Source organism: Balaenoptera ricei, chromosome 15, assembly GCF_028023285.1.
Source record: "Balaenoptera ricei isolate mBalRic1 chromosome 15, mBalRic1.hap2, whole genome shotgun sequence".
Classification (NCBI taxonomy): domain Eukaryota; kingdom Metazoa; phylum Chordata; class Mammalia; order Artiodactyla; family Balaenopteridae; genus Balaenoptera; species Balaenoptera ricei.
In genome coordinates, this window is record NC_082653.1 from 30,539,774 (window position 1) to 30,552,900 (window position 13,127).

The window sequence follows — 13,127 nt, forward strand, 5'->3', positions numbered from 1 at the left end:
AATGAGGGTGTTAATTTCTTCCTTTCACAAATTTAACCGGGACCCAGATAATTGAGTTCCTTTCTTTTGGAACTTTTCCAAGATTATAAGAAAGTTAAAGAAACTAGATTCGTCTGTATAAAGAAAAAGAGCAGAGATAAAAACTTCTATTCCTGAAAAGTGGCTAGGTAAGGATCTGACATCCCACCAGGACCCAATGAAGAGGCTCTTCCTTAAACGTTCTCCCCAGTTTCTCCACGTTTATGTCCACTTTCACCTGATGAATGACACTAACCAGCCAGGAGCAGAATCTGGGTATGGCAGCTGTCAGGATTATGAAGCTGGTTTCTGTGGTAACAGTGCCATCTGCAGGAAGACCACAGATATGCCGGTTACTGCCCACCACCAGAGCCCACCATGCAGGCCCCAGACTACTTCCCTTCTCAGGAGTGAGGGCTCCTCTTATTAGTATACAGAGTCTGAGGCCTTCAGAAAATGAAAACTTACTCATCTGGGTACAGGGAGTCTAATGAGGGGATGGAGAAAGGCTTCCCCATGTGATTAACTCTATTCTTTTTACGCCAAATAGAAATACATATTTAAATAAAGAGTCCATTTTATCTATACTTTTAATTTTTGTCAAGGTAGTACAGATGTATATATTAAAAACCAAACAAAACATTATCAAGCTCATCCTACTAGCACTGGATATTATCATTCTCTAGAATTTTTTGCTAACATAATGGGTAAAAAAACCAGATCTAATTATTATTTCAAATTGCTTTTTTCCTACTAGTAAGGCTGTACATATTCATATATATATATATATATATATATATATATATATATATATATATATATATATATATATATATACACATACATACACATACAGTGGACCCTTGAACAATGTGAGGGCTAGGGGTACTGATCCTCTGCACAATTGAAAATCCATGTGTAACTTTACAGTCAGCCCTCTGTATCCACAGTTCCACATCCACGGATTCAACCAACCATGGAACATGTAGTTCTGTAGTATGTACTTACTGAAAAAAATTTGTGTATACGTGGACCTGTGTAGTTTAAACCTGTGTTCAGGGGTCAATTATGTGTGTCTGTGTATGTATAAACATTAAAAAATATATATTTTTAAAATATTAAAAATTTTTTTTTGTTTTCCACTCTGGTAAACTGCCTGCTCATATTTTTTGCCCATTTACCATGGGGTATGTCTTTTTCTTATCAATTTATAAAAGCTCTTCATAAATTAGGATATGTACCCTTTGTTTATTTTAAGTATTCTAATATTTTCACCAGTTTGTTGCTGGTCTTTTGATTTAGTTTATGGTTTATTTTGCCAAAAAAATATATATACATATAAACAAGTTCAAGTTTTGCCTTCCAAAGACGACATACACTTACCCTTTTCTTTAACCAAGATCTGAGATGTCAAAAATGATTCTGAGAAGACCACAGATCCTAAGCACCCACTTCCTCCCAGCAAGTCAGGAATGTCATAGATGGTCATACAAGCCTGTATCAAATAAGAAACCAGAGTTAGTCCAGTTGTCAGTCCTAAACATACAGGGAAAGATCCATAAGAAACAGACCACAAAATACTAAGGCACATGGCAAAAGAATACTGGAGAATTTCTAAGGAAAACTCAAGTATATCTTGAAATACATCTCAAACTGGGAGATGACTTCAGGATCATCCAGGCTTCTTGCTCCTTGGTCAGAGGCACACGTGGGCTAGATGAAGAATATCTTTATGTTTCTGTAAATTCCCTCAAATTGCTTATCCTCCCTAAAAGGCAATGCAACAGCCTTCCTTCTTAACCATGACCAGTGTCACATCCCAGTGTGTCCACATGCTCATCCACTCATTCTTTGGTTTGGGCTCGAGTTCTGAACAAATCTGGAAAGGGGGATACATGTCTTCATGGATATTTCTGGGTACCTGTCAAAACATGCAAATGCTCCTTTCAGTACCAAAAAATTAAAAGAAAGCTGTTTGAGCTTTAATGGCCAAGACAAATAAAAATAGAGGCTTCAGTAGGCCAGAAAAAAACTAGAGCAACTCAGAGAAAGCTCTGAATGGCTGGTAAGAAGGCTATAATTTAGTTAAAAACCAGTGAAAATGGAATAATTCTGAGATGAATCTAGCAGAGGAAATGCAGAAATTGGTACAAGCCAGAGTTAGAGTTTGAGATGACCGTGAAGATCTGGTGAAGGACATAGGATAAGCTGCACAATGAGCACTCCCGGGTCCCTGCCCTTCCTGGCCTGACGATGCTGAATGGCCAGGTATAGAGCTCCTAAAGCCAAAGCTCATTTTCACACATTGTTGTCCTCATATGGGATCCCTGCTCTATCCTCAGTACAGAGATAAAAGACCTAGGCCTCTTGAAGGGACTGCTAGATTCTCAAATAAAAACAGATGGCAGGGGAACTTCCCTGGTGGTGCAGTGGTTAAGAATCTGCCTGCAAATGCAGGGGACATGGGTTCAATCCCTGGTCTGGGAAGATCCCACATGCCACGGAGCAACTAAGCCCATGCGCCACAACTACTGAAGCCTGCGCGCCTAGAGCCTGAGCTCTGCAACAAGAGAAGCCACTGCAATGAGAAGCCCATGCACCACAATGAAGAGCAGCCCCCGCTCTTCACAACTAGAGAAAGCCCGCGCAGCAATGAAGACCCAACGCAGCCAAAAAGAAATAAATAAAAAATAAATAAATTTATAAAAAAGAAAAAAAAAGATGGCAGAAGAGTTGAAAGGAAAAAAACCATAGTTAAAGTCCTTAATCATCCATGCTGTCGTGATAAAGGAATGTACAAAAGTGACAGATAGGCTTTATATTTCAGTTAACTTTCTGATTAGGCATGACAACTGGAAGGTTTATTTAAATTTGTTTCAAAGAATTTTGAGTATCTGAAGACACAGAACCTTCCTGGGCTACATGGTTCCTCTTAAGTGACAATGATCAGTTAGGTTCCCAAATCAATTAGGAAGACAAATCCTGTGGTTTCCTAATCCCCCACTTCCCTATTTGGCCTCTGGTGTTGAGGAAGGGGAGAGAGGACATTAAAAAGAATACATGTAGTATTTTTTAGACACTTGCTATGTACTTCCCACATGTGGCATGGGGAGAGAAAAAATATGAAGCGTGGTTCCTATCTTCAGGAAACCTATAATGTATAGCTGGGGAGACAAGAGCATTCTTACATAGAAGTCATCATGTGACACATTACTATAGAATTACTCCCTAATTCATGTAATTTACTCCCTAATTATGTATTCCTATAGGAATACAGTACTTGTAGGGAGAAATCAGTAGGGTAGGCTTGGAGGAGGAGGCAGAACTTCATCTCTGCCTGGAAGGGAGGATAGGATTTGGACAGAAAGCACCAACATCCTATCTTTTCTTTCCTACTTCATTAGCTGCTGCTGAATGTGTACTTAACACAGTAGTATGATTCTACTGGACTGCTAATCACCTTCTCCAGTGCAAAGCATCTTCCAGAGCACTGCACAAGAGTCTAAGAAGAGAAGTCAGGGAAACTAAAGTCCAGCAAGGAGACAAAGTATTATTACCTAAATATCAGAAAGTATTTCCCAGTGTCTTAATAATGTCACAAAAAAGTCTCCATTAGTTCTAAAAGAACATCACCACAAAATACTGACAGAGACAGGGAGCAGGTATCTCATAAACACAGAAACTACTCACAACCTCAAAAAATTACCCATGTTGTACTACTCTCTGTAGATGAGATAACACTATGCTTGTCCCCTGGTGATGGCAGTGGGCATGCATTTGCACCAAGTCATCCACACCTGCCCACCCAGTTCCCTATGACCAAAAGCTCACTGAAATTAAGGTTCAGGCAGTAGCCACAGAATGGACTGAAGGTACAACTTGTACCCATATATACTACAACCAGAATCTTGGCTGGATGTCCACCATCCTCTTATGCATTGCTTGACAATTTTCTTCATATCAGGATACACTGGGGTAAATAGAGGATTTGGATGTGGCTGGGAGCAACTGGTTTAGAAACCCTGGCTCCCCAAGACCATGCCAGCTCACCCCAGGGACCAATATTTCTGCATCTCTAAACCCATTTCCTTGGCCCATTAGTTCTGCCTTCAGCACGTAGGTCAGAAAGCTCTGCTCTCACTACCCCACTTCACAGGAGACTCAGGCCCGTTTTTTTTTTTTTTACGTTAGTTTGTTTTTATTTTCATAAGCGCCTGTTAAATAAGGGCATAAGGACTTCCCTGGTGGGGCAGTGGTTAAGAATCTGCCTGCCAGTGTAAGGGACACGGGTTCGAGCCCTGGGCCAGGAAGATCCCACATGCCACAGAGCAACGAAGCCCGTGTGCCACAACTATTGAGTCTATGCTCTAGAGCCCAGGAGCCACAACTATTGAAGCCTGCGTGCCTAGAGTCCGTGCTCCACAACAAGAGAAGCCACCGCAATGAGAAGCCCATGCACCGCAACGAAGAGCAGCCCCCGCTCGTCCCAACTAGAGAAAGCCCGCGCGCAGCAACGAAGACCCAATGCAGCCATAAATAAATAAATAAATAAATAAATAAATTTATTTATTTTAAAAAAAAGGGCATCAACACAGGCCTTGGAACACAGAGAAGCCACTGAAAACTTGGTCTGTGTTGAGGTAGGCTTGTCATCAGCTCCCATATAGCCTTCCATGTGAGGCCAGAGAAACCTCAGTCACTTGGAGGAAGCCTTTCTAATCTCAGGAAGAGGTGTCTACCACCCCCACCCCCTCGCCCCCCACCCCCCCAGCTAAGACTCTGCACCCAAGGGGCGCCTAGACATGGGAGTGTGGATGTGGTAAGCCTTGTACAGCTGCTGGACACCCTCAGAAAGCACAGGCTCACCACCACTGCAGCTGGAACAGTCCTGAAAGTAGACTAGTTTTCTCAGGTAAGGGGTGGGCTGCCTAAGACTCCCACCCACTCCTACCTCACCCCTTGTAGATGTCCTCTACAGGCCATTCCCTGCCAGCTGACCTGTAACAGCTCTGCTTACCGTCTTCACAAAGTATAAGCTATCTTCACTGTCCAGAGGCACAAGTCTACAAAAGGAAATTGATGGGAGAGACATATATTAAATTTACAGTGTTCTCTTTTTTTCAACTTGGAAGCAACTCACACTCAGCTCTCTCTCAGGGATTTTCAGAACACTGGGTTGCATGTATGCAGAATTCCACTTGGAGGGAACTAGGTCCACCCCCCAACCCACCCTAGTCTTTCAGTGGGAAGCATTCAGGGCAAAGGGTCTCATCTGAGCACAGCCACCTCCAAGCCCAGCCCTGGAGTGATGCCACTGCCAGGTGTAGAAGGGTGAAAAGATCATCCATGCCAGCAGTTACAAGGTAGCTGCTCTTCTTTTTGCTCCTAACTTGCCCCCAGTGAGGACACACCATAAACATATACTTACCTTCCCTGATTATTCACAGCATGTATATGAAAAGCCATCTTGGAGCTGTAGACCCAAAACAAAATGAAACAAAAGTCAGTCTGCTTTTGTGACCACTGTGTTGGCATCCTCCCCAGACACCTGCCACTGCAGTGCACCTGTGCTGTTCTCGCACAGCCACCAGTGAGGTGTGTGTCGTCCTTACCTGCCTTAGGGTATCATGCCATCAGCAAACATGGGGTCAGTGTCTGACTCCAGTCATGGCCCTGCCTCTGTGCAGATTCTCAGGGCTATCTTGACTCTTGGACAGAGCAGGAGAGAACTATGTGACTGCTGTCCATGGCAGATTGAGAGTAAACCTCTACTTGCCCCAGGCCTCTGGCCCACAGCTTGACATATTCTCCTGCTCCTCCTCCTCTTCACCACCTTTGAAGTCAAGCTGCCATCCCTGCTCGGAGTCAGACTGCTACCCACAGTCAACTGCTATGTAATAATGGGCATGGTCAGGACTTCAGAACTGAGGAATAACCAGGAAACCCTTTTGGCATCAACTCTTTTTGTAAAAGAAAGTTTCTAAATTGAATTAAGTTTAATTTTTTTGCCTTAACAAGTACTGGTCAGTCATATGCTAACTTCCCATGTTCCTCTTGGGAGAAGATTTGCTAATTTCGTGCAGTTTGAGGGAAGTGACCACGTGAAGAGAAGGAAGTGGGGCTCTTGGGTGGAGGACTGGCCCTGGAAGACTCTCCTCCTATTGCCTGGAATGTATTCTCTCCTTGTTCTTTCCTCCAGCCAGGGTGGTACACCCCATGCATAGGAGGCCATGGGATTGAGAGCGTGGCCTGCCCTAGAAAGGCAGAGTGGGTTAGGCAAGGCCCCGAGGACAGGAGGAATGGAATGACTTTGTCAGCCATGCTGATGGTAAGAGAGGAGAACCCACTGAGACAGCAGCTACCATTCACTTGCCCAATCACTCTACAGGGCAGGAAGATGATGAAACAGATGCACAGAGAGCTCCCTATCTTGCCCAAGGTCACACAGCTGGAAAGCAAAGAAGCTTCCTTAAACTCAGGTCTGCCAGGAACAGACAGTGCAGGTCAGCACACAGTCTTAAGGGACCAAATTTCCTCTAGCCCTCCCCTCTCACGGTCAGAGCTACAAGATTCAGAAGACCCAGAAGAAAGGAAAAGAAACCTGAAGCAAGCCTACAGCTTTGCACCAAAGAGTTCTGGCTCTTTCCTACAGTCCTGGAGCTATAGCAATAGAATTCTTCTTGTTAGATCATAAACTAACTTAGTTTTCCAAATGTTCCTTCTCACTACCCAGGGCTGCAGATGTAAGAAAATGTGGGGTATGGAACTGACATACCACAGGGCACATCCCAGAAGCGTCCTTAAAGAAACTCTCTGATATTGGTGTCTTTTGTCTCCTTCACAAAAAAGTACACCAAGTCGTCCTCATATGGGACAGAAGGTTGAGAGGACTGGGTTCAAGAAGGTTTAGCTATGGACAAAGACTACACAGAGATCCACTGTGATATGCCAGGAGATGTGTGATGGGAAGACTGCCAGGAAGCCAAATTCCCAGACCTTCTAGACCCTGAGACATGGCCAGGCTCAGGGGTTTCTACCATCTGAGAGGCAGATGAGGCCCAGGGCAACTCTCTTCTAAGCAGTGACCATCTTCATGTGCCCAGGGCCCCTAATCCTAACAAACCTCACCACTCATGCCCCCAGCTTCATCTTTCTAACCTCTGAACTGTCTGCAGAGGTCTGAACTGTCTGAACAGTTCTAATACTGATCTGCCTCCCATTCCAGCCTCAGGCAGTGTGTCTGACTCTCAAACAGTTCCTCCATCCTTGGCTCCTTGGCCTCTCAAATAGAACCCTGATCATGAATGACTCTCCTTCACATATCTTATTGATTTACTGGAATATTTCTCAAAGGGGAGACAGAATATCAAATACAAAGGAGAAAAGGGTTTTTAAAACACAAACATTAAAGAAAAGCTTTTATAAACAATATCAGCTATTGCTTACCGTAGGGCTGCCTTAAACTGCATCAACTCAAAGGAATTTAACCCAGATCCAAAGGTCTGCTCAGCTACCTCCTTGGCCTGTAAAATCAGTAACGAAACAGAGACAATTAGCTTTCACAGCAGGAAAGAATACACTTAGAAGGGCCCTTCTCACATATGGCCAGGAGAACACTTCCCATCCCCTCTAAGTGACTATTTTGTACACATCAATAGATTAAAGTGAAAACATCTTGTTAGGGGAAACAGGAGCCTGCTTTCTTCGGGCTGGGTTCACATGAAAACACTTCATTCAGGCAGGTGGGCATTGGAACCTGATCTGGTGACCTGTAACCAGCTGGGACGGTGCCATTATGAGGCCTGGAAAAGCGCTTTCTCCTCCCCTCGAGAGATCACTGCCCTCAGTGTTTCTGCCCAGATGCTAAGCACATTCAAATAACTAAAGCTATAAAAAATCAGTTAAAAAACAAAGGTGCAGAACTGATACTGAAGAATAACCTACTGTTTTGCATAAGCTTTCATCTAAAGGGCTGAGAAATCCCAAGTACTGGGGGAATCAAGTTCAGTGAGGAGGGAAGGTGACAAGGAACTGGTGACTAGGCGATAGTCTCTTTGATATCTACAACACAACCTTTCCAATGTCAAATGGTTTGCTTCAGGAAAGGTCCTATTGGCACTGGGAGGCATCAAGCCAACTCGTTCTCATCTGTCACTGGGTCAGATATAGAATCCAACTCAGCACAGCAGGTTAACCACAAAACAGCAAGGAAGTAAACGGTCAGAGAAAGGAAACACATGTGCCTGTCTAGGAAAGACAAGTCAGAATTTCTAATCTTCAGTTAATTTTTTAAAACACAGAATTATAGGAAATCAAACTATGTAGCTCAAAACAAACTTATCTAACTTTATTAAAATTCACAGTAGAACAATCTATATTTTTATTTTTTAACTTTTGAAAGCCTTTTAAAAAACTACTAAGTAAAACAATATACTACAGAATGATTTTTTTTTTTTAACACAACCAGATATCTACAAAGAAGTGCTGATTAGCTGTCATTCATAAGACAAGCTCAGCACACTAAAGGCATCTCTTTGGTGCCCAAGTTCACACACAAAATTAAGTACTATAAGGTGTCCAAATTAAAAACAGATCGATAAAAAGTTTCACATTAAAATAACTACTAAGGAAAGAGAAATGCGGTATTTAAATTACCTTTGTTAGACTGGAAGTTTTAGCATAACATACAATGGCAGCCAAAACAGCCTCAATAACAGCAGCATATACCTGTGACAAGAGCCTACTTTAAAAACAAAAAATAAGGGTTAACTACAGCATCACAAGGTTTCATCATAAGCTGCGTGCACATAAATGACATTCTCTAAGAAACAGATTTTTAAACAGAATGAGAAAAGTATAATAACAGAACTTGTTGATTTCTAGACCTTTTAAAAGCTATGTGCCCCATTCCAATTTTTACTTTGCTCTTGTTAAACCATGATAAGAATCACCTTTTCTTAATTCTGCTCAAAAGACCAACCCTCCCTGTTCGTGATCCAACAGATGAAAACAGTGTAGACTCCCTGACCCTCTATGAGGACCCAAAAGGTATCATGACACAGACTTGCTGCTTTTCCAGGAACCAACCACAGCACACCTTCAAGTTGTCTCCTCCCCAGGCCTGCTAAGGGCTGGCTGCTACTGGAACCTCAGGGTGGGACCCCTCAGGGGGCAAAAGAGATCATCCAATTGAGGAGAAGACTCGCTCCACTTAAATGAAAATTTTTTTTTTTTAAATTGGGGTATAGTTGCTTTACAATGTTCTGTTAGTTTCTGCTGTACAGTGAAGTGAATCAGCTATACATATACATATATCTCCTCTTTTTTGGATTTCCTTCCCATTTAGGTCACCACAGAGCACTGAGTAGACTTCCCTGTGCTATACAGCAGGTTCTCATTAGTTATCTGGTTTTTTTTTGTTTTTTTTTTTTTAATTTATTTTTGGCTGTGTTGGGCCTTCGTTGCTGCACACGGGCTTTCTCTAGTTGCGGCGAGTGGGGGCTACTCTTCGTTGCAGTGCGCGGGCTTCTCATTGTGGTGGCTTCTCTTGTTGCAGAGCATGGGCTCTAGGTGTGCAGGCTTCAGTAGTTGTGGCACGTGGGCTCATTAGTTGTGGCTCGCAAGCTCAGTAGTTGTGGCTCATGGGCTCTAGAGCACAGGCTCAGTAGTTGTGGCACATGGGCTTAGTTGCTCTGCGGCATGTGGGATCTTCCTGGACCAGGGCTTGAACCCGTGTCCCCTGCATTGGCAGGCGGATTCTTAACCACTGCGCCACCAGGGAAGCCCTAGTTATCTGTTTTATACATATTAGTGTATATATGCCAATCCCAATCTCCCAGTTCATCTCCCACCTTCCCCCCCCCAACCCCGCCTTGGTGTCCATACGTTTGTTCTCTATGTCTGTGTCTCTTTTTCTGCCTTGCAAACAGGTTCATCTGTACCATTTTTCTAGACTCCACATACACGTGTTAATACATATTTGCTTTTCTCTGTCTGAGTTACTTCACTCTGTATGACAGTCTCTAAATGCAAATTAATAGCCGGAGACCACTTTCTAAATAGCTCACCTGATCCAGAGAATAGAGTATGCTTTTGAGGGGAAGCATCCCCTGCTCCTGCCCAACCTTGCTCTTCCTATCTGACTTCACACTTCCCAAAGACATTATAAGAAGGTTTTTTTCTTGGGACTTCCCTAGTGGCGCAGTGGTTAAGAATCCGCCTGCCAATGCAGGGGACACAAGCCCTGGTTCGAGCCCTGGTCCAGGAAGATCCCACGTGCCGTGGAGCAACTAAGCCCGTGGGCCACAACTACTGATGCTGCACTCTAGAGCCCGCGAGCCACAAATACTGAGCCCGCGAGCCACAACTACTGAGCCTGCATGCCACAACTACTGAAGCCTGAGTGCCTAGAGCTCGTGCTCGGCAACAAGAGAAGCCACCGCAATGAGAAGCCCACACACCACAGCGAAGGGTAGCCCCTGATCGCTGCAACTACAGAAAGCCGGCGAGCAGCAACTAAGACCCAACACAGCCAAAAATAAATAATAAATAAATAAATTTATTTAAAAAAGGAAGGTTTTTTTCTTTGCCAGACAGGGAATGCCATGAAGATTCCTAGAAAATCCAAGTCTGGTTCCCTTTTGGGCAGGGTTTCTCAATCTCTGCATTTTGGGCCAGCTAATTCTTTGTTGAGAGGTCTTCCCTGTGCATTATAGGATGTTCAGAAGCATTCCTGGCCTCTCAGTAGTAACCTCAGTTGTGACAAGCAAAAATGTCTCCAGACACTGCCAAACATCCCTGGGGGTTGGGGGTTGGGGAGGAACTGGTGGGAGTGATGTGGTAGAACTGCCCTCGGTTGAGAACCATTGCCTTAGGGGAAGGAGACCCAGGGTCTTATTAGGATAATTACAGAGAGAAGGGGCTCATCCACAAGGCCTCAAAGGCAAGGGAGGTGTTTGGCAAGTAACTGCCTCATCTAAGAATATGTTTATTTTTAAGCCTGAGAATCTCGTACCAGGTAAAGGAAGGCGAAAGGACTTTTGTAACAGGGAAGAGCAAATTCTGACTCCACATTGGTTCTGTTTCTTTTACTTTAACCTTTGCTTTTCATTGCTTTTGTTATTATTATAATCACTATCTATAGCTGTAAGCATACATAATGGCCTGCCACAGGGAACCCTGACCCTCTGCCTGACTGTTAAACTAAAAGGCCTTTGTTCAGCTCACAGAGAGACATTCTGACCCTGCCCACCTGTGAATGGCTGCAGAAAAGAAGAAATTAACACAACCCCTTCCCAGTGCAGGAGATATTCTGCAAGACAAATGGCCTTTTTACTTTACTTCTTCACCACATCTCCCTCTCTGATTCTATAAAAGAAACTGGCATCCAAACCCCGGTAAGATGGTTTTTTGGGTACACTAGTTTGCCACCTTCTTGGTCTGCCGAATAAAGTCTCTACTCCTTGCCTCAACACCTCATGTCCCGATTTATTGGCCTGTTGTGCGGCGAGCAGACCGAGCTTGGACTCGGCAACAGTTTGATAGCAGGAAGAACACAGAAATGATCTGGTCTAACACTCTCATCTTACAGAAGAAACAAGCAGGGCCTGTAGAGGAACTCAGGTCTGCTCTCAGCCTGGTGCCTTTCCATTGCGCCACACCACACTGCCAACACCTTCGATTTCCTCTTTGGCTCTCACACCACACCTCTGCATTGCAGGTAAGAGATTTGAATAAGGTAGAAGAAAAAGAGAAACAACACATAACAAAATGACAGCTCCAAGGTTCAACATATCCTGAAGATTGTTGACCAGGCCATGGCAGAGGGGTATGTCCTGGCAGGAAAGTGCCCGGCAGGGACACTGCCAAAGAGCTTGGCCACTTCCAGGTATGACAAGAATCCTCCACATCTCAACACTAAGGGCAAAGATTTATAGACACCAAAGACATATAAAGAAACCCTTACTCCCTCCCTCACCCAGCTTAATTCAAACATCACTCAGTACCAACACTGGTCAGGCCAACCCCCTGCTTGGCCTTTTCCTATACAGACCCTTAGGCAAGAGTTCAGTACAAAGCTATCTGGCTTCTGACTCATAAAAAGGCCTGGACAGGAGGCCTGAGACCCATGATTGGGGAAGGGCCTGCTCTATGCCTGGATGGTGCTGCTGTTGCCTTCAGTAGGACTCCATTAGGCCCCAATTCTACCAGCCCTGTGATTTATAACAAGTCTCCTGATGTGGGCCCTAGCACCTCTCAACACCAGTCCCTGAAGTGGAGCACCAGTGACTTTGGTTTAAGCAAAATGTCTTCGGGTCTAGAATGAGGATCCAGGGCAATGGCTAGGCACAGATGGCATGGAAACACAAACAGGTGCAAAGCAAGACTATACATATCCACCAACACATGAGAATGTGGTTGACGTGCTGCTAACGTAAAGAAAACCCACACAGAAAAATTGTATACACACTACAATTACAGCTACACAAAACCTAAATGTATAATTTAAAAAAAACAACAAAAAGATACACATTAAGATACTAATGCGTGGGGCTTCCCTGGTGGCGCAGTGGTTAAGAATCCACCTGCCAATGCAGGGGACACTGGTTTAAGCCCTGGTCCGCAGGGGACACGGGTTTGATCCCTGGTCCAAGAAGGTCCCACATGCCGCAGAGCAACTTAGCCCATGTGCCACAACTACTGAAGCCTGCGTGCCTAGAGCCCATGCTCTGCAATGAGAAGCCACCGCAATGAGAAGCCCGCCCACCGCAATGAGGAGTAGCTCCTGCTCACCGCAACTAAAGAAAGCCCATGTGCAGCGACAAAGACTCAATGCAGCAATCAATCAATCAATCAATATATTTTAAAAAAGAGATACTAACGGGTGGTGTCTAAGAAGAGGAATTATGGTTAATCTTATTTTTTCCCCTTATTTCTCAAATTTTCAAATGTGATTATATTACTTTATATTTTTCCAACAGAGCCTTACGGGTTCTACCCTAGAGATTCTGATTCAGTAGTTCTGAGAACTACTATAGCCTGGGAAATGTATCTTTTTAAAAAGATCCTTAAATGATTCTCTGTGGCCTGTCACTGTTAGCCTTTGGGAA

At 44.0% G+C, this 13,127-nt stretch overlaps 1 protein-coding gene across 2 annotated transcripts in view; it reads right to left on the reverse strand.

Moving 5' to 3' along the window:
- DNAAF9 (dynein axonemal assembly factor 9) overlaps positions 1-13,127 on the reverse strand; it is a 148,483-nt gene that overhangs the window by 62,756 nt on the left and 72,600 nt on the right. Inside the window, exons 13-18 of one of the 2 annotated variants that reach the window (XM_059898974.1) lie at positions 8,674-8,758; positions 7,465-7,541; positions 5,447-5,491; positions 5,036-5,081; positions 1,402-1,513; positions 275-345 (exon numbers count right to left, since the gene is read on the reverse strand). In XM_059898974.1, the coding sequence (XP_059754957.1) occupies positions 275-345; positions 1,402-1,513; positions 5,036-5,081; positions 5,447-5,491; positions 7,465-7,541; positions 8,674-8,758 (436 nt within the window). Of the gene's footprint in view, positions 1-274; positions 346-1,401; positions 1,514-5,035; positions 5,082-5,446; positions 5,492-7,464; positions 7,542-8,673; positions 8,762-13,127 lie in introns of both variants that reach the window. The other variant, XM_059898973.1, reaches the window with a different exon arrangement.